Source organism: Stegodyphus dumicola, chromosome 10, assembly GCF_044657685.1.
Source record: "Stegodyphus dumicola isolate Sdum_Otavi_A_Nest chromosome 10, ASM4465768v1".
In the NCBI taxonomy this organism is placed as follows: Eukaryota; Metazoa; Arthropoda; class Arachnida; order Araneae; family Eresidae; genus Stegodyphus; species Stegodyphus dumicola.
This window is the reverse complement of record NC_140777.1, coordinates 138271203-138293074: the sequence shown is the minus strand read 5'-3', so window position 1 is coordinate 138293074 and position 21872 is coordinate 138271203. Positions and strand designations below refer to the sequence as shown.

General features: G+C 34.6%; 1 protein-coding gene across 1 annotated transcript in view; it reads right to left on the bottom strand.

Moving 5' to 3' along the window:
* nes (lysophosphatidylcholine acyltransferase 3 protein nessy) overlaps window positions 1-21872 on the bottom strand; it is an 81192-nt gene that overhangs the window by 18122 nt on the left and 41198 nt on the right. The window contains exons 9-10 of the mRNA XM_085825590.1: window positions 18745-18831; window positions 3262-3428 (exon numbers count right to left, since the gene is read on the bottom strand). Coding sequence (XP_085681716.1) covers window positions 3262-3428; window positions 18745-18831 — 254 coding nt within the window. The remainder of the gene's footprint in view (window positions 1-3261; window positions 3429-18744; window positions 18832-21872) is intronic.

Below are 21872 nucleotides of genomic sequence, written 5' to 3'. Positions count from 1 at the left end.
ATTTAATATGGAATATGATCTCCCCTGACTTGGACACACATATCACAACGTGTTTTAAGGCTGGAAATAACGTTGTTAACCACAGTTTGGGGAATTAATCTCCACTCTTCCAGCAATGCCGTCTTCAGAGCATTTGCATCTCTAGGAGGAGGATGTATACGTGCAATTGCTCTTCCAAGGTAGTCCCATAAGTTCTCTATCGGGTTAAGGTCAGGAGAGTTTGGTGGCCAAGGTATTCGCTTAATGTCTTCACTTTCAAGGAATTCATCAACGAGGTTTGCTCGATGTGGACGGGCATTATCATCCATAAATAAAAAGTCAGGTCCATACGCACCCCTGAAAAGTCTTACATAAGGATCTAAGACCTCATCTCGATACATCTGGCCTGTCACAGATCCGCTACTGAACACGTGTAGGGGCGTACGTCCATCGATCATTATTCCACCCCATACCATCACACCTCCTACCGATACGGTCACGTTCCACAATGTTCGAGGGATCATTTCGTGTTCCTGACTCCCTCCAGATGTAAACACGTTTAGAATCGCCAGTTAAACTAAACCGCGACTCACAGTAAAGAGAACATGGAACCATTGATGTTCAGTCCAGTTTTGATGTTCTTTACACCAATTAAAGCGATCCCTCTTTTTCTGTGAAGACAGTAAAACACATACCCTTGGCTTTCTGGCATAAAGGCCTTTTTCATTAAGCCTTCTGTATATTGTTTGCCGTGATGCAACAGTTCCAGTGGCGGCTGCAAGCTCTGAACTTAACTGGCGAGCAGTAGCCTTTCTGTTACGACGGGCAGTTAATGCCAGATACCGATCTTCAGAAGCAGTTGTCATTCGTTTCCGACCTTGTCCAGGCCTCCTTACAACACTTCCATCATTTTGAAACTGTTTTCATAGCTTAGAGACTGTCTGTCTTGAAATATTCAGACATGTGGCTGTTTCTATGATTGACTGCCCTGCTTCTAAACGGCCGATAATTCGCCACTTTACAGATTCTTCCAAATGATACTTCGAAGCCATAACAAACCGCTTTGAGTCCCTACACACTGAAATCAAACGCTATGTTGCAGAAATTCACTGAAATATTCAGTTTGCGCAAAGCGCTTGATTCACCCTTGGATGACGTAACGCCCAGATTTGCATATCACAAACCGTTTGATTACTTTTGATTGGATAATGCTAATTAGGCTTGGTTTTCACACATTCCCTGCAAATACGGATCACATTGATTCGATATTTCATTGAATATCATCATTTTTGGGTATGTAAAGATAATTTTGGACATGAGTGTAGATTACATTGTTTTTTAGAAGGAAGAAAGTATTAGAGTTGTTAATATATTACAATACTAAGAATTTCTAAAAAATTAGAAAAATTAAAAACTGGATTGTGTGGAAACTTATTGTCTCGTGATAATGCAATAGTTCATGTTCCTAAAAGTACATTTTAATTACTCTAAGTTCTCAGTCTTCCTTATAGTCTACATACAGAAATTCCAAATAACAGTTCCATGTAATTTTCTGTTCCCCTAAAGTAAGGAAAATGGATGGAGATTTGACTCACAAAAACATACTGCACCCATACAAAATTGGAAGATAAAGAAAAACAGCAATATGAAATATTTCATATAATATATTTGAAAGAATAAGAAGTTACATTTAACACAAAAGGAAGCATTTCAAGAAAATAATAAGAATTACTTATTTATGTATTTTAATATAACTTCTCAAAATTTTCACAGTGATCCTCTTAACACAAATTGAGTATGCTTTATAATTTATGGATGTAACCAAAATTTATATTTTTGTGAGAAGCCATGTTCTGAGCTGAGTCATTATGATGCTGGAATCATCTAAAATTAATTGCAATTACAGCAATGTACATCATTTTCAATAATTATACAGCAAAGAAATTTAATGAAGCAGTAAAGTTATAATATTAGTAATGACAAAAATTTCATTAGATCTTTATATATCTGTTGCTCAAAAAGTAAGCAACAGATACTAACAAGAAAAGGTATGAATGTAAAAAGGGGAATTAAAACTTACAATTTACACATCAGGTAAAGGCTGCATCGCCAAATGCAAATAGGTAACCAAAATTAGCATAAAATGCAAATCTGCAGTAACACAACAAACACCTTAAAAATAGGCATGCTAGATCTATGCACCAGTTCACAAGCAGTGATAGTTCGGTGTAATCCAAGAAAGCCAACGTAGAAAACGTGAAATGAAGATACCATTTGCATGATGAAATGCACTGGAGGGCAGTCAGGATGTTACAAGCTGGTGCAACACAATCTGCTGCATCGCCAAATGCAAATATCACAGTAGAACACCAGAGCAGTGGAGCCATGTACTCTTTACGGACAAGTTGTGATTTAACATCCGGATAGATTCCCAAAGGGCAATGATATGGTAAAAGCAGAGACACACTACTGGATGCTAAACATCATCAAAAGAGACCATTACAAAGGGGAAGCTTACTTGTAAGGACTGGGATAGCGACAAATGGCCGCACCGACCTCTACATGATTCCGTCATAGGCATTCGATATTGCAATGAAATTCTACATCCTCTTGTGTGGCCTATTGATGCAATATTTATGGATAATAATACCTGCTCACATAGAGCTCACGTGGTAAGCTCTATGTGAGCAGGTATTATTGTTAGTTACCAGGAGATTAATTATTATTAATAATAATTATTATTAAGTTACCAGGAGAGTGAAATCAGCCCATACCTGCCATGGCCTGCTAGATCACCAGAACTGAATCCCATACAGCATGTGTAGGACATATTGGGACGATGGATAGCAGGTCTCGATGTGCCACCAGGCACCCTCCATCAGCTGTGGCATGCATTACTACAGGAATAGGTGCTACTGCCACAAACAATCAACACCACTATTGCCAGCTTGCATCACCATTGTCAAGCATGCATTTAAACTAGAATGGTATCATACACATTATTAGCGTGATGCACGTTCTTCCAACCCATTCAGTATTCATGTGGTTTGGTAATGCCACACCAACTTCTTAGATCAATTTCACACATATCCATTAAAGTATTTAAGTTTTATTCTGTTTTGCCTTTGTTGCTTATTTTTTTAACTGGAGTACATTTCAAAATCATGAAATTACAGGCAGCATTTACTTGAAATTTGAGGGAAAGTTACTTTTCACAGAAGATATAAAAATTCCATAATTAGTTAGAAATGCTATTATTAAAAAAATATTACATATACTCACTGTGCAACCCAAAGATTTGTGTTGATATTGAAAGACTTAATAATGCCTTCAAATGTTGTAGTTTTTGTAAAATCCCATAATTTTACATTAGCACATCCATCCCATAGATCATTTCCATTTTTATCTTTGCCATTGTAGGTCATGCCAGTCAATATACAAGTTCCTTCCTATGAAATAGCATTAAAATACATACAAGCTAAATATATAGATTCCAAAAAATTTTAAAGATACGAAAACATTCTAAATTAAGAATGCAAACCAAGAAAGATACTTTCTTGCTTGTATTGGGTCGCATCTTTATGTGTCATTCAAATAAAAAGAAATACAAACCTAATAACATACTTTGATTTTAATTACACTCCATGTTATAAATTTCTTTGATGGTGCATAAACATTTTTAGTTCATTTCATTATAATTAATGATAAATTCTGTCCATTTTTTAGTGATTAACTTGATGTTTAAAAACATGCATTTTTATACACATTATTATTTTATATGCATTTTTATACACATTATTATTTTATATGCATTTTTATACGTGGAAAAAATTTTTCTCTCCATGGGAAAGCTACATGTACATGTGAAAAAGTGTTAAAGACGTCGATTTCCGTTCTTCAAATTACATATGTATACCCATCCATATAACACACAGGTTTGAAACGCAGCATATAATTTGGCAATACAAGTGTTGTAAAATTAATAAATTTCGGTACTTTTCCGTTTCGCCGGCGCAAATCTCGCCAAGCAGACCTTATTGGCGACAACACACAGTATACACATAAAAAAATGTTAAGAAATGTTAATTCTAAGAATTAAAAAAATTTTTTTTTTTTTTTTTATTTTGGAGGCATAAATATTTTAATATCGTTTAGAATTTTTTAAAATGGGTCTTTTGTGTCCTTTCGCCACATAAATTCGGCGAGGTAACTTTCTAGATGATGCCGAGCAGTTCCTCTGTGTTTTTTATTCCACCATTTAGCGCTTCCCCATAGTCTTTCAATTTTTTGTGTGTGCGTTCCAGTTTCCGGATCTACAAAATTGTATTTATGGTTCACTTTGAAATGTTCGAAACTTTCCTCTTCCAGTTTTTCAGCGCAATATGATTTCCATGAATCAGAATATATTGTAGTTCCTTTTTCGATGTTTTCATTTATTGCCTCTAATATAATACTCATGGATCGGTTTGGCACCATCACAAGGAAACATTCATTTGTTTCACGACAAACTCCACCAAAGATCCACTGTTGTGGTAAAATCCGTCCCGCGTTGTTTTTGCGCTTCGTGAACATACTTTCATCCACTTCAACGATCATACCAGGGCCTCCTATTTTGCGTTGTTGACGTTTAAGTAAAGAATCCACACAAACCTCTCGCATGTAGTTATTCCAATCCACAACTGTTCCGTGACTGATTTCCAACTGCTTTTCACACCATTTAACTGAAGTTAATTCTTCACTCCAACCATAAATGAATCTTAAACACTTCAAGAAACTCAATCTCGATGATTCAAACCATGTGCCTTTCCGTATACTTCTTTTACTGCGGCAAGTTGAAAGGTTGCAACGCCATTGAATTTTGTCTCCGAAATATAATTTCATTTCATGATTATTTTCACAAATAGCAATGTTAGGCAAAACGCCTTTCGCTTGAAAGAATCTGACGGATTCTTCCTCTGTCCTGGGCAAATCCCAAATTTTCATTGGTTTTTCAGCCATTTTTGACATATTTGTAAAAGACGTTAATTTAAGAATTTAAAGACGTTAAATTAAAGATTTACTATGCTTTCATGGTATAACCTCTTGATTCGCAGGTTAATATCACGTGATCCCAAACGATCTCATCTCACGTAAAATACGCTACAAAAATCTGATTCTCTCAGGAATTATCTACATTAATTTCAAGTTAAATCTCAGTATGGAATACGAGTTTAAATGCAAGAATTATTTCAATATTATAATTAAAAAAATTCTATGTAACTGTATGCCAATATTGAAAAGAAAAAAGGTAAATCTGATAATAAATCTCAACGACTTGTTTTGAAAAAGTGCCGTGAAAGGTTATCAGCGAAGATATTCGCTTTGGCATCAATTCTACCATTTTCGGCGACTTTATCGCTTGCGCCGGCGAAATGGGAAATTGCGCCGGCCAAACGGAAAAGTACCTAAATTTCTTTTACAAAATAACAAAAATTACTAAAAATATGTTAAATTATATAGATATTACAATATAATAAATCTTTTATACAGTTATGACTTGAGATTATTTTTGATTGTCAATGTTTATTCAAGCATGCAAGTTACGATAACATTAAATGTGACACAGCTTGAATTAACTCGAGTATGCACATTTCTCATAATACCCACACATGGTTTGAATCATCGAGCAGTGCAATCTTTAAGGATTTAACAACAAATCTTACATTATACTCATAATAAAAAGTAACTACTTACAAAAGCTGGTACTTATGTGTTAAACCAACCACACTTGTGCAATCTGGCATTTTTAACAGATGAAAAGGTAGAAGTTACAGGGTGCAAGTTGTTGGTTTTCCCAACTTTTTTTAAAAAAGATTCCCAAACTATTGATAGTTATAAGTTTGCTTGGTTTCGTTTATGTGATTACGGCAAAACCTCGAGGGCTATCTGCTTAAGGGAAGGAATGCCTTTGGGAGGACTTTCTAAGGGGAACTGGCTCGTATACATGTTACACATGGGAAAAACCACAAAAACGGCCATTCAGCCCATTCATGGGATTCGAACGCTGGACGAAACTACCAGTGTTCAGCAACTTTACAGCCCAATCACTGGTGGACGATAGTAAGTCTGTATGAACATAGGAAAAGAAAACATACTTTAGCAATTTAAAATACAAATTTTAATTATTATATAAGGATGACAAGATACATTTAAAAAATAAAACACTTTCTTGCTCAAATCTTTCTCCAATTTTTTTTGCACTATTCTTCTCTTGAAGCACACAGTGATCTGTCTTCAATTAAAAAACATAAGAGAATTGCAGATGCTCGGCTTTCTTCAAGCCTCAGCAATAGTGGCTATCTACGAAGCACATTTTCTCATTGTTCCTTTTAGAAAATTTTCAGCAAAATTCTGTATTCCTGCAGAAATTTTATCATACTTTTTTCCATTGCTGGCAAATTTCACGAACTCATATTTTAAAAGTAAGTTTAAAAAAATGTTAGAACTTAAAATGCAACAATAAGGAATGCATATGAAAATGGCGGCTTCCGCAACTTCTACTATGGCAGTCGTGTTAATATGCAAGTATTTAAAAGCAATTTTAAATTCCATCAAAGACCTTACATTACAAACACTGTTCATAAGGGTCTCAACTTGTAGTCTTGCACCTCTAAAAAAAAATTACGTCATAGCATTATGTATCATAATCTCAAACTTTTCAGATGCACTCTTTCAGAATTTCCCTATTTAGCACATAAATTCCCATAATGCACCAAAATATGAATTCTACATCTATTCTTCCCCTTCTAAATGAATTTATTTTTACAACTTTTTTTTTTACTGTTTACATGACGACTATCAAACACAGTTTAATTTTCAGCTTAAATTAAAATTTAAACCATTTGACTCATCAACAGTTGTATAAACATAAAAGTTTTGTGCTAAGTATGCAGTGTTGGTTTGCATAAGTAATTTTGAATATTTCACTTCTAATACATATTACATGCAGTAAAATCTGCATGGCTGTAAGTTATTTTTATTATTTTTTTCACGAAATGTGAAAAATGGATTAGTAGATAAAAAGGCTCAATAATAACAATGATGGCCCGATAATACCATTAAATAGGATATTTGTGAACATGAGAATGCAATGATCTGATTTCACCACATATTTCATAGCAACAAATTGCCAAAACAAAGCTTTGAAAACATCACTGGGATGCTAGTGATTTGTAACCAGCTATTTAAGAAACAAAACATATGCACTTTTGATCTTAGCTTTTACCAATATTACTTCAACAATTATATATTGTAATTTTGCAATACATTTTTCAAGAAGCAATACAAGATACAATTTTGCAATACATTTGAGAAAGTACATTCAGCACACACCATTATTGTCCTACATAAGTTCATACGAGGGACAAATTTTAGCCCAGTGTTTGTTGTTCAGTTTTCTCCCAAATGTACACTGAAGTGACAAAAGTCATGGGATAGCAATATGCAAATATACAGGTGGCAGTAGTATCGCATAGAAAATGTATAAATTTGAAGTGCTTTCATTTGTGTTCAAGTTATTCATGTGAAGAGGCTTTGACGTGATTATGGCGGCACGATGAGAATTAACAGACTTTGAACGCGGAATGGTAGTTGGAGCTAGACGCATGGGTCATTCCATTTCGGATATTGTTAGGGAATTCAACATTCCGAGATCCACAGTGTCAAGAGTGTACCGAGAGTATCTAATTTCAGGCATAACATCCCACCATGGACAGCGCGGTGGCCGACCACCTGCACTTAACGACCAAGACCAGCGACGTCTGCGTAGAGTTGTCAGTGTTCACAGACAAGCAACACTGCGTCAAATAACCGCAGAAATCAATGTGGGACGTACGAGGGACGTGTCCGATAGGACAGTGCGACGAAATTTGTCTTCCTTGGGCTATGCCAGCAGAAGACCGACTCGAGTGCCTTTACTGACAGCACGACATCGCCTGCAGCAACTCTCATGGGCTCCTCATGAGTATATCGGTTGGTCCCTAAACGAATGGAAAACTGCGGCTTGGTCAGATACGACTTCAGTTGGTAAGAGCTGATGGTAGGGTTCGAGTGTGGCGCAGACCCCACGAAGTCATAGACCCAAGTTGTCAACAAGGCACTGTTCAAGCTGGTGGTGGTTCCATAATGGTCTGGGCTGTTTTTACATGGCATGGACTCAGTCCTCTGGTGCAACCAAACTGATCATTGACTGGAAATGGATACCTTCAGCTTCTTGAAGATCACTTACAGCCATTCATGGACTTCACATACTCAAACAACGATGGGATTTTTATAGATGACAATGCGCCATGTCACCGGGCCACAATTGTTTGCGATTGGTTAGAAAAACATTCTGGACAATTCCAGTGAATGATCTGGCCAACTAGATCGCCCGACATGAATCCCATCGAACATTTATGGGACATCACCGAAAGGTCAGTTCGTGCCCAAAACCCTGCACCGTCAACACTTTCACAATTATGGACGTCTATAGAGGCAGCATGGCTCAATATTCCTGCAGGGGACTTCCAACGACTTGTTGAGTCCATGCCACATCAAGTTGCTGCACTTCGCTGGGCAAAAGGAGGACGGACAAAATATTAAGAGGTATCCCATGACTTTTGTCACTTCAGTGTATAAATAAGTGAACTTTCTTTTTTTAATGAATGTAAGAATGAGTAATAGCAATATGAATTATGTTGAGACTTTTTTCCAGTTTCAATACGAGATAATCTTACTTTAACCTCTTCGTCGTTCGTAACGCGTCTAGCGCGCTCAAGTGAAACTTCCGCAGGGTGGCCATAAAGCACTTGAAGCGTTCTTCTACATTTTAAAGCTTTTAAACGTTTAAAACGCTTTCTAAATGTTTACTTGTTTGAGTTTTTATTTCTGTTTGTTCTGATACCTCCTAGAGGGCAGCACTAATCAGGCATTCTATTTCTAATTGAATTTGCCCCGGGTTTTATGAATATTCGTGCCATTTTACATAAGATACAAGACGGTGAGAGATGGCTTCAACGTCTACTCAGCAGAAAAAGAGAAAAAATGAGGTTGTGAATTGGAAAGACAAGCAGGATATAAATTTGATGAGCTCAGTCCATAAGAACTTGATGATTGATGTTGGAACACGGAAAAGAACTGTAAAAAAAAACAATAATTGTAAAAGATTACAACAACAAAATGGGAGGAGTGGACCGCCTGGATCAGGTGTTATCAAATCATAATTCCATTATGCTTTATTTCCTTATAATTTTACTTAATATTCATTGACATTCATTCACTATGAAAATCATGCATGGAAAGTTATGAAGTACAGAGAAAACAACATTACACGATACGAAAAACAGATGGCCGCTGGGGACGGGATTTTTGCGGACAGGAGAGGACTGCGAAAGGGTTAAATTACACACGTATTTCCATATTGCTTATCTAAAGTAAGCCATAAAATTCGAAATTTATGCAAAATTACTGACTTACTTAACCGTATGACTGCTACGTGGCGCAAAAGCGCTACCTGCGTTCATTTGTCTCAAAAACCACAATGCAGCACTAGTGTGTCTTTGTTGCTCTGTAAGTGTGAATGTAGTTTAACCTAACGCGTACTTTGTAACACGAGTGCATTCTAAAATAACTAATTGCGTCACAAGTGCATTCTAAAATAACTAACTGCATCACGAGTGCATTCTAAAATAACTAACCACGGTTTTCGAGACAAATGAATGCAGCACTTTTGCGCCACGTAGCAGTCAAACAGTTAAAAAAGATATATATATGATTTCTTATATTAGAAAAAACAATTTTCATATGCACATATCTTTTAAACTTAAGTGTTTATTATAAACAGTAATTTATTACAAAGAGTGGTTTGATGAAGTGCTAGAGGCATATTTAAAAGGCAAAATTCTTACTATCTTTTTTCCTTAAAACCCAACATGTCATATAATTATTCACATCAAAGAATGGATTCTAAATACGAGTAATAAATAAAACATATGTTTTTACCATCTTATCTGAGTTTAATTATTCAAAATATCTCGTTCTGAACAATCCTCACTCAGTGTTACACAACATGTATTTTACAAATCAATTTGCTGCAGTTTGTAGAAGATAAAGAGTTTTTGCGATTGTCTCTTCTTGGGCATATATCCCAGCAACCTGAAGCCCTTCTTTGAAATTTCTTAGGTTGAAGGTCTGCTGCATATTCTGTTTTGCCAACAATTTTACACTAGTTTTTAGTTCTTTTGAGAGAAATGGAATTGCAGCCCTTTTTAGGAGATTTTCTTTTACAAGCTCTAATCCTAAATATTTGAGAAAAGCTCTTTGGCTCATAATCACTTGGTCATTATTTGTTCGATGAATAATAAAAGTATTTTTACCTGCTATGTTCATTAGTTCGAAAAATACCATTAGAGGTGGCATTTTCATGAAACAGAGTAAGTTCCACATAATTCATCTACAATATCAACACCAGTGGTAGAGCTGTAAAAAGTTATCATTTCGGGCTTGACCTGCTCTTTTGACAATGGATTGATTTGATTATCCTCACGCATAGATGATAGAACACGAACAGATTTACAAAGATATAATGATTAATTCTTTAGCTCTAAACCCCAAAAGTGAAGAGTACGCAGGCCTGTTTTTATTTGGCATAAATTACCTTGTGGAATTTCACGTTTCATTGGCCAAACAAATGCTTATTTATCAATTGTCCATAGTTATGTTTCTTCCTGTGCCACTTATGGGTGCAATACGTCTTTGTACAACATCTGCATTTGATTTTCTACATGGTCCGACAGACTGCCGACCTGCATAAATTTCTAGGTTGTATATGTAAATTGTACGAGAATCGCACAAAGCCAAAAAAAAAAAAAAAATTAAGGGCTTCCTTTTTGTATATTGTCTGAATTGACACCTTCCTCAAAAGGGCTCTGATTTGTTACGTAGCACAATATTCAGATAAAGAATATATTTTTAGTATGTTTTTGATAAACATTTCAAAACATTTCTAATAAGTGCCAGTCTAACCGTCATCTTTTGCTTTGCTCATAAATTTATGTCATCAGACCTAGCACACCTAAACAGGAAACAGAATCAGTTGACAAATATTGTTATTTGAGAAATAGTCATTCCAATTCCCTCAGTTGACCACAAATCTTTTACGTTGAGATGCGCTGCTCTCAGCACTCAAGCATAATATAATAGTCCAAACAATGCCTTCAGTTCAGCTTTCTCTCTTGTGCATCAAGTTCTCTAGAGAATTTGCTTCTTATTGATGAAATCTAAATATTTGTTGATTTCACCAAACTTTCCATTATTTCATCAACACAAATTTGCAATAAACACTCAGCTGGCATTTTCAAATTTCTAAAGCTTTTCTTGACACCAGGTAATATATATGTCACTATATTGTATGGCCATGTCTGAATATTTCTCAGGGATAATTTTTTACTTCACTTTGTTCGGTCTTTTCCCACGTAAAAATAATCTGATGTCAAAGACGATATGCTCCCTAAATCAAGTAAATCATCAGATTCCTGGTCAGAATTAGTTTCCTGAGCATTTTCAGAAATATTATCGCACTCAGAATAGGAATCTTCAGTTTCAACGCTAGCGAGATCTTGCAGTCGTTGCTGTTCTCGCTCGTACGACTCATCTCAATGAAAGTCTCTCTAGAAGTAAAACATTAGAACACACGTGGAGTAGCTACAATCCCATTTCACATTCCTTCTGAGAAAACACAATATCCCAAGAACATGGGAAACATTCCTCTGGATGACCCCTTCCTAACCTTGGTCTGAAAGGTACAAGATGTACTAGAAAAATCACTACCTTCCATTATTTTCTAAGAAAAAACTATATGTGGGTTGGATTTTATCCCAGCATGTGTGCTGACAGGCTAAAAGGTCGACTCTGACTGAAGGCACACCGAGGAAAAATTACATCAAGTAATTACAAGATATTTTCAAAACTATCATTTCTATGAAACATGCTTCTCCCACACATTTCTCCATACATACTACTCGAATCTAATGTTATATGAAAAAACTATACCTTAAAAACATTATTAGGAAAGGAACATCAGATCTCTGTTACTGTAATAATGACTTAAACCAAACCTTTGTTGCCAGTAAGAATAACTTATGCCGAGCCTATGCAATTAAAAAGGTACAAAGTGGAAGGAAACAAATGTACATACTTTAATGCAATGTTTTGCTAACTATATACGAAGATATGCCAAGATGGAATAGAAAATAATACAGCACAGCTTCTATTCCCACATATGATCAATTACCACATGCAGTAATGGCCGATAAAAACTTCATGTTACACATTAAATATTATACATTAAATTAACTACATTAAGTGGTAATTCAAAGTGTTCTGTAGCTGCAAGGCATTTTTGCTAGGTACATTTTCAAACATATTGATAGCTAAATATTAATATTACAGACTGATATTTATTTAATATGTTTAGTTAATCATTATAACTTGCTTTATTTTAAACTAAAAATAATCACATTATTAAAACTAAGTTTTCAGAGAAAACTTTTCAAGTGGGACAAAATTTGACATTAAATACGGACAACCTAATCTCTTACTTATTTTAAACACATAAATTAAAATACATATATTTGTATATTCATACTTATATATTGTAAACAAATTTGTTTTCATAGTGCCTGTTTCCTGCAGAAAAGTTATATGCATCACATATTACAGATGCTCATTAATTGGGTTCTTTTCTTATTAATTTTCAACTGAGAGAAACAGCTGTTCACATGCAAATGTATTCGCAAACAAAGCAGTTATTCTAACTGCAAAAATTCGTAACTAAGCACACTTTTCTCTTGACAAATATGAATGAAGTTCATTAAATCTATATATTCAAATCTTTGGATAGGATTTATATCACACTGTAAATTAATTAGCTCAATTTATAGATTTTCAGGTGCAGTATTCATTGTTTTTAACAGCAATGAAAATAATGTAAACTCAGACTTAAAAATGGTTAAAATCTTTTGCAGCACCCTACAAATACGTAATTGAAATGCATTCACAAGCTGCATAAAACTGCTTTAGTTTCAGATCACTGCCCTTTAGTATGCATGATTACAAACAGGTCATGACGCATTTTTTTTAAACTGATAATGACAAATTTTGAATTTTTTAGCACCATAAGGCACAGCATAATTTTAGAAATCTTGATTCATTTTTAATACAGAAACCAAAAATTAAGACAGAATCATATAAAAACACCAAATTTACAACAACAAACCTGCCAATCAGATATATTTAAAATACAACTTGGTACTCATATTCAATACTTCTATAGTAGCCATTATTTGCTGATACATTACTTAAAAATACCACCTGACCAATTCCTCTAAGCATACGGCAACCTAGAAACTGTTTTGAAATTTTCTAGAAAATATGAAATTTATACTTCTTTTCCTTTTCTTATTGATGTTCTCCTTTTCTTGATTAAGGAATAATGCTTATTTCAACTTCTTTCTTATTTCACCTTCAAACCAATTATTATAAGCACGTATCGACACAGTAACTTTTCCCTGCAAAAATTTATCAGGGCAATATTTGTTCCTCTCAATAATTTTTATTATATTTTGCTTCAAACATTTATTAGATTTATTAAGAAATGAAGAAAAAACAATCCATTATTTCCTGGCTAGTCAAACAATCATGAATGTACAAATGCATATGCTATGAAACTACACAGAAGATATAAGATGGAAATGAAATGAGAACAACCAACAAAATATTAGAAAACATGTTTGAAACGATTCTAGAAAAGCTACTTGCTTTTTTATTTCGCAGAATTCCCACAGAGACAGAGATAAGCTGAAGAGAAAAACATTTTGATGTAATTTTGAATGTGACTGCCAAACAATAAATCCTGGAAATTTAAAACCCTATTTCATTAATCTGCTAATGTTGAATATACATTTCATATTAAAAGGCACCAGTAAACTGTTGGAAATGTGTCACCAAGTGCTGGTTAATGCATAAGTAACGAAAAGTTATTAATTATATTACACCTAAATTACATACTCATTTTGACATAAGGTAGTCATAAAAACAACTTGCCTCATATACAAACCCCTAGCGGCACATCTGCTCAACCAACTCTTATGAAATTTCAGATATTGTTATTTCAAAGTATGCATGCACAAGACAATTATGATTTAAAACAATACAGCTCTCACAGTTAAAATTACAGTAAGACATTTTGAAATTTTCAAGTGTCAACACCAACTTTTTTTCTACCAACTTTCTTTTTTTTCTGTATTTTAAATTGATCAGTGCACTGAAAAATCATAAATGGCGTTGGAATGATAACACATATAATGAAAATTTCCACCATAAAATATTTGCAGAGAAGAGCACTGTAAAGGATAAATGACAACTCAAGCGAGAAAACAGGGGAAATTTTTTGATAGAATTGCAAGTTCTCAACATGCTTGTCATCGTGGACAATAACGCATTCCATGCTGGAGATTGATGACAACAATGTTGAATGTAATATCACAGGAAGAATCTGCATTACTTCATATTTTATGACATCCTTGAGTTCTGACAAATCTCATGAATGTATATATCAGATTTCAGACGGATCCGTGACACTTAGCCGACGGGACACTTAACCGACACCAGTTAGCCGACAAGGACACTTAGCCGACAGGTCATTTAGCTGACACGTACAGTTAGACGACAAATCATTTAGCCAACAAGGACACTTAGCCGACAGGACATTTAGCCGAAAAGGACACTTAGCCGACAGAACATTTAGCCAACAGGGACAATTCGCCGTCAGGACATTTAGCTACGGCTAAGGTTAACTGTCAAGACATTTAGTCAACGGGACACTAAGCTGACAGTGACGTTTAGCTGACGCGTGCCCAATGATTATTTAAATTTACTATCAATTACAAAATTTCTCGACTTCTCCATAAATTCAATATTTAAGTTATTTTTTTCGCTTATCAGTAAAATTCAGTTTTCGATTCTTGAAGATCTCATATCTGCTTTTAATTATTATGTGGTGTATATTGGCCCAATTGGAAAAGCGCCGAAATTTCTCGTCAGGGAATATGAATTAAATATCGAAAAGAAAAAAGAATTTTTTTAGCTATGTATGGTGGTTACTGAATTACATTTTAATATGGGATCTTCAAAAATTACCCGTAATGCTTCTTCATTTAATCAACTTTCACATCATTAATAATTTTTCTTGTTTACATAATGATATTAATTTTCCAATCTCGCTCTTCCAAATGCTTTCAAATTTCTAATATCTGTACATTTCATTATTATTTTGCTCATCACATCATGTTAACATTCCTTCCCTTAAAAAATCGTTTGGCTCCTCCCACTAATGAAATTTCCTTTACCTGTCATGAAAAATCTGAATAATGCAATAAAAATTTTTGTTATTCTTGAATTATACTTTTTTTATAGAAACATATGGCGATGAGGGTTAGTTCAGCAAATATATTTTATTTTGTTATTAAAACTAATTAAAAAAGTGAATTTTTAAGACCAGCAAAGGTATAAATTATTTGTGACCTCAATAATTTGCAGTTCATGTCACCATCCTTGAGATAAAAATTCTGTAACATTTTATTGACCACGCCTCTCGTTTAAAATACTTACGTAGGTTAATGTTTATAGCCCTAAACTAGTGCATAATGTTTAATTTAGAAGTAAAATATTTTTTAAGGTTTTGTTTTATTCATAACTGAAGCTGCAGAAGAAGGCGGCTACAAACCAAGTAGGGCGGAGCAAAGTGTCAGATCGTGAAAAGTCACCGTAATATGGTGCTATCTATCGATGCTAGATTTAACTACAGCAGTCATGTAAATAGATAATATTATGCACTATGTTTTGAAAGTCGGAAAGTGTAATTTTCAATATAATATGTTATATTAATGTTTTTCTTATAAAATATAATTCTCAATATCTGTTAAAAATGTATAAATTTTCATTTCATTTTTCATTCATTTTTTTTTTCCTCTCTTTCATTCCTTCTCTTTCTTGTTTTTGGGTTAGCTACATGGTACTGCAGCCACCTAACAGAAGTAGGTTTGGTTTATTTAATTGCGACAAAGCCAGAAGGCTATCTGCCTAAGGGGAGGGATGCCTTCGTGGAGGACGTTCTAAGGAAAACTGGCTCGTATACACGTTACATATGGGGAAAACTAAGGAAACACCCAAACTAAGGGCACTCTGTTCTCGGGATTCAAATTTCGGGCCGAACTACCAGTGCTCTGCGACTTTACCGCTCAGACGCTACTGGGCCTATCAGAAATAGAGTGACCATTTTCCTTAATATAGAACCAGTCTCTTCCAATGAAAATTGCTTTTTTAGGCTAAACCTTTATAAATGCATTGCTCGAAAATGTCACAAACCTGAATACCAAAGTAAGTATTATTTTTGAATTATGTTTTTAAAGGAAATATTGGCGGTTTAGTGTTAGATTAGCATCTCTATTTTATTTTGCTATTAAAAAAATAATAAAGAGAACTTTCGAGGTTGTGGTGACCGAAAAGAGATTTTTAAAAATCATTGTCACCTCATCATCAACCAGCAGTTATTTACCATTCTTAAGATAAAAATAAGCAACTCTATTAAAATGTCGGAATCAGGCAAACTCATTTTTACCTACTAACTATAGCCGTTATGATAAAACTTCAAAAGTTAGTACTGAGAGAGCTGAATTATAGCATAATTTTTGTTTAGGGAAGAAAAATTATTGTATATATATATATATATATATATAAAGAGAGAAGAACTGCGATACTGCGATATACGGTGTTTATCCTGGGGTTCTATTGCCTGATGAGAGAAGAAAGATGATTGTGTGTGTAATATTATGATTATGAGTACATAATATTATATACAAATTAGTTAGGAAAAGAGAAATCTATTTATATTTATACAGTGTACTAAAACATGCACTATCCAATTCCGATAAATCATATTCAAAAGGCTTCCGCATGATCTTAACACGATACAAACCATTTAGTAGGCGCGGTTAAAAAATAAGAGTTGCATATCAGCAGCGTTTTCGATATATGAAGCGTGAAAAATGTAGTTTTTGCGGAAATATATTCAGTTCTGAATAAAACAAAACCTTAAAGAATACTTTAATTCTAAATTAAACATTATGCAACAGTTTAGTGTTATAAACATTAACCTAAGTAAGTATTTTAAGTGAGAGGGGTGGTCAATAAAATGCTACAGAATTGCGCTTTTAATTTCCTACAAATTTGAAAGCATTAAGAAGAGCCAGATTGGAAAATTAATATCATTAAGTAAACAAGAAAAATTATTAATGATGTGAGTGTTCAAAAGAACCCAGTTGATTAATGAAGAAGCTTTATGGATATTTTTTGAAAATCCCATATTAAAATGTAATTAAGTGACCGCCGTACTTAGGTAAAAAAAATATTTTTTCCTTTCGATATTTAATTCATATTCCCTGACAAGAAATTTCAGCGCTTTTTCAATTTGGCCAATATACATCACACAATAATTAAAAGCACATATGAAATCTTTAAGAATAGAAAAATGAGTTTTGCTGATAAGTGAAGAAAATGATTTAAATATTGAACTTATGGAGAGAAGTCGAGAAATTTTGTAATTGACAGTAAATTTGAACAATTATTGGGTATGTGTCAGCTAAACGCCACTGACGGCTAAGTGACCTGTTGACTAAATGACTTGACAGTTAAGTGTCCCGTAGCTAAATGTTCTGACGGCTAACTTTCTGTGTTGCCAAATGTCCTGCTGGCTAACCGTCCGTGTCGGCTAAATGTCCTGTCAGCTAACTGTCCATGTCGGCTAAATGTCTTGTCGGCTAAGTGTCTTTGTCGGCTAAGTGTCTTGTCAGCTAACTGTCCGTGTCAGTTAAATGTCCGTGTCGGCTAAATGTCCTGTCGCCTAAGTGCCCGTGTCGGTTAAATGTCCTGTCGGCTAAGTGTCCGTATCGGCTAAATGTACTGTCGGCTAAGTATCCATGTCGGCTAAGTGTCCGAGTCAGCTAAATGTCTTGTCGGCTAACTGGTGTCAGTTAAGTGTCCCGTCGGCTAAGTGTCCGAGGCCAATTTCAGACAACCTCAGACTCGAAATCAAGGGGATTATGGTGGCCCCAAAACTGAAAAGTTATGGGAGATGATTATCTTGAAACGTTGCACATATTGAAAATTTGTAATTCCAATACAATTTTTTTTTCTCTGCTTTCTTGGTAAATATTTTATGCCGGCAAATTTGTCATACCTATATCGTTTCAATGCCGTATGCGTTTTTTCAATGTCTTGATCAAGGTCACTCAGGAAAATAGTGGGTGTTGCCATTCGAAAATTTTTAAATATTTTCACTGTAACAGTAACCAAGAGAGCTCTATTGTTTTAAATCATCATGATCTTGAGCACATACCTTCAGATACTGATATCTGAATTTTCATTTTGATTGATCAAGCAGATAGGCTGCTAGAGGTTCCTATAGCAAGGAATTTTTTTTTATGACTACCTTGTATTGTCATGCACCTTTTCTTCCTTAAATGGCTATACTTTATACATAAAGTTCTGGGTCCCAATGATCACACTCTTTCATATACTGAAACTTAGATCATACTATTTATAAAAAGTTGACAAAAAAAAAACACTTTCCAGATTTTAAAAACATAAATTAACCATACTGAACTTAAAATTTCTAACACTTATACTTACAGAAATTAACCAGCAAGCAATGTATTTATATAAAGCAATTTTTCCCCATATTCCAATAATTATGAGTTTCCTCCACAGAGGATAAGCCTGCAACAGAAAGAACGCTTGTGAGCAATATAAATTGCTGTATTAAAGATTTAAACAAAGTATAGCAATATAATTTTAAGATAAAGGCTTACAATAAAAAACATCTTTATAAGTATCTAATTTAAATACCTAAAATATTAATTGCACACACTCTCTGATCAACATAAAAACAAAGAAATCTACATAAAAATTTGTTACAAATTCAATAGCTCATTCCTGCAACTTTTCCTCACAAAAAGATAGCTATTCATTTTCAAATAGATTTGTGGCAGCCGACAAGATTTAGCATTCCGACAAGAATATTTGCATTTTTGACATTTGCATGCAGTATCCACATTTGCTATGTTGTACCCAAGTGCACTCATTACAGCGCGAGTACAAAGACTTGAACATTTTGCAAAGAGACTCACTTTTGCACTTGTACTTCACTGTTCCTGCTTGGCATTTGACATCGACTTATTTAGTTTTGCGTTTTACCTTTTAGTTTTAAATGAAGTTAATTTTACAGTTTACTAAAGTGTTTGGCTTTATGTTTAATGAACCTTCCAACAAGTTTTGAGTATTGTGGCGTAAGCCATTGCCACATTTGGTGACCCCAAGAAGAACGCTGCAGTTATGCATGGCCACAATGAACTGCTTGAGGAAGCTGAGTATTGAGATTCCAATACTCAGCATGATATTGAGATTCCAATACTATGCATGGCCACAATGAACTGCTTGAGGAAGCTGAGTATTGAGATTCCATGGCAGCAGTATTTGTGCAGATAATTCTATTAGAGAGCTGAAAATCAGGAATACAGTCAAAAGTCGTTAATCCGGACTCATCGGGACTTCGGCGATTCCGGATTATCGATTTTTCCGGATTATAGATCATCAGTTTAAATCTGGTAAGATGGCATGCAGAAATTATAAAATTAAAAATATGAAACCTTAATTTATGAAATAAAGAACAATTATGATCTACTAAAGGGTATCAAAATTTACAAAAAAAAAAAGCTTAATATTTATTTAAAAAAAAAAAAAAAGCTTAATATTTATTTTTTCGTTTTCAATAACCTCTGTGTCACTTTCTTCACTATTGGAAGCGAATTATAATGACAAGGAGTTTGGTTTAAATCATATCAAAGACGGAGTACATCGAGATGAAATACTACATTTAGTAAGGAATTATAAGGCAAATAAAATAAAAACATCTGCCCTGAAGATAAGGATAGTGCTGACAGATCAACTTCCAATTCATTGCACGCCGCTTCATTTTGTAAATCAATTGTTTTTGATTAACAAAATTTAATCATGTTGTTACTGCTGTAGACTCTGATATACTTGATTCTGCCAGTGATATCATTTTAAAACCTCTGCTACAGGTAAATATGATGCCCTAAAACAAAGACTGATTTCAGTGCATTTCGAAAGCAAAGCACTGAAAATTCCTACCTTGTTGCAAGGTTTAGAGCTTGATGACCAATGCTCTTATTTCAGTTATTGACTCATATGCACACTCTGGCAGGTGATACCATAAGTGAACTTTTGCGAAGGTCTTTGTGGCTTGCAAGGCTAATATATTTTAAATGCTCTTGGTGAAGATGATTTTGAATAAATTGGCTACAGTTGCTGATAAGATTACTGAGCTTGAATCTCATGCTTAGGTGAATATGGCTATTCTGATACCTGAGCCAAATGAATCTGCTACTGCTCACTTGGAACTCAAGTTTGGTTTATTTAATTCTAACAAAGTCTCGAGGGCTATCTGCCTAAAGGAAAGGTTGCCTTCGTGGAGGTCTTTCTAAGGGAAATTGGCAAAACTGTACCAAATTGGGTAAGATATGCCTACCCAAATAAGCAACTTGTTATCTATTGAAAGTACACTGTTTCATGAAATTAAGGGGTGAAGTGTAGCTTTACTAACTCAAAACTTTTTAAGGATAGATATGTGTGGGTACCATGAGAGAATTTTACTGAAAATCATCCCAACATAAAGGACATGCTGGCCCATGGGATATCTTCTCCATACAGTTGCAGGTTTTTATTGAATTTGTGCTTCTTGGTAAAAAGAATTGCTTGAGTCAAGTATGTTTATGTAGTCTTGTAATCATTGTATTGCTGGGCTAGTGAATGCACTTTGTGAGAGGATCGCGGTGTCATCTGCATACATTGCACGTGTTGTGTTTTGTGTGGTATCAGTAAAAACCTTCTGACCTACCTCAGTAGGTTTTTCCCTGCTGCTACTACTACTACTAATAGTTGCATTTTTAACACTATAATCCAACAATTTATTGTATACAGTAGCAGACTTTCCACTAATTGCATTAGCATAGCTAACACCTGATATTACATTACTTCTATTAACATTATTTCCTTCATTTGACATATTAACTTCACTTATTTCATTACTTTGTGCTATTTTGACATTCCTAGCAGTGGGAAATAAAGCTAATGGTGACTGGTGCCCTTGCAGTGATTATCGCCGCCTGAATGCTATGATTATACCTGACTGATACCTGTACCACATATTCAAGATATTTTTTGGAAAAAAATATTTTTTTAACACTCGATTTGGCTAGGGTGTACCATCAAATTCCTGTTAATCCAAAGAACATGCCTAAAACAGTTGTGACCACCCCATTAGGATTACTCGAGTTTCTTAATATGCTGTTTGGTTTACGAAATGCAGATCAAACATTCCAAAGATTTAGTCATAGAGTATTTTCTGGCTTACTTCAAAGGGAAAGTTTGTTTCTAGATACAAGAAATTTGCTATACGAGGTCAATGCTGGAACGAATTAAACTCGTATCTTGAGGTTCCACTGTAACATAAAAATGCTGATGCCTGCAGAAATGCAGTCTAGCCTAGACGCAAACAAATTACCATTGTCCTGATAGACGGCTCGCCAGATTCAGGGTATCATGCAATAGATCAGGCATTTTGTGATGGCTGAAGTGGCAGCTGGCCATATTCCATATGTGTTCAATGAGAGGGCTGCAATATTGTTGAAAAAAATCCATAATAACATGTGCTGCAGGTAGATGAGCATCACCATGTT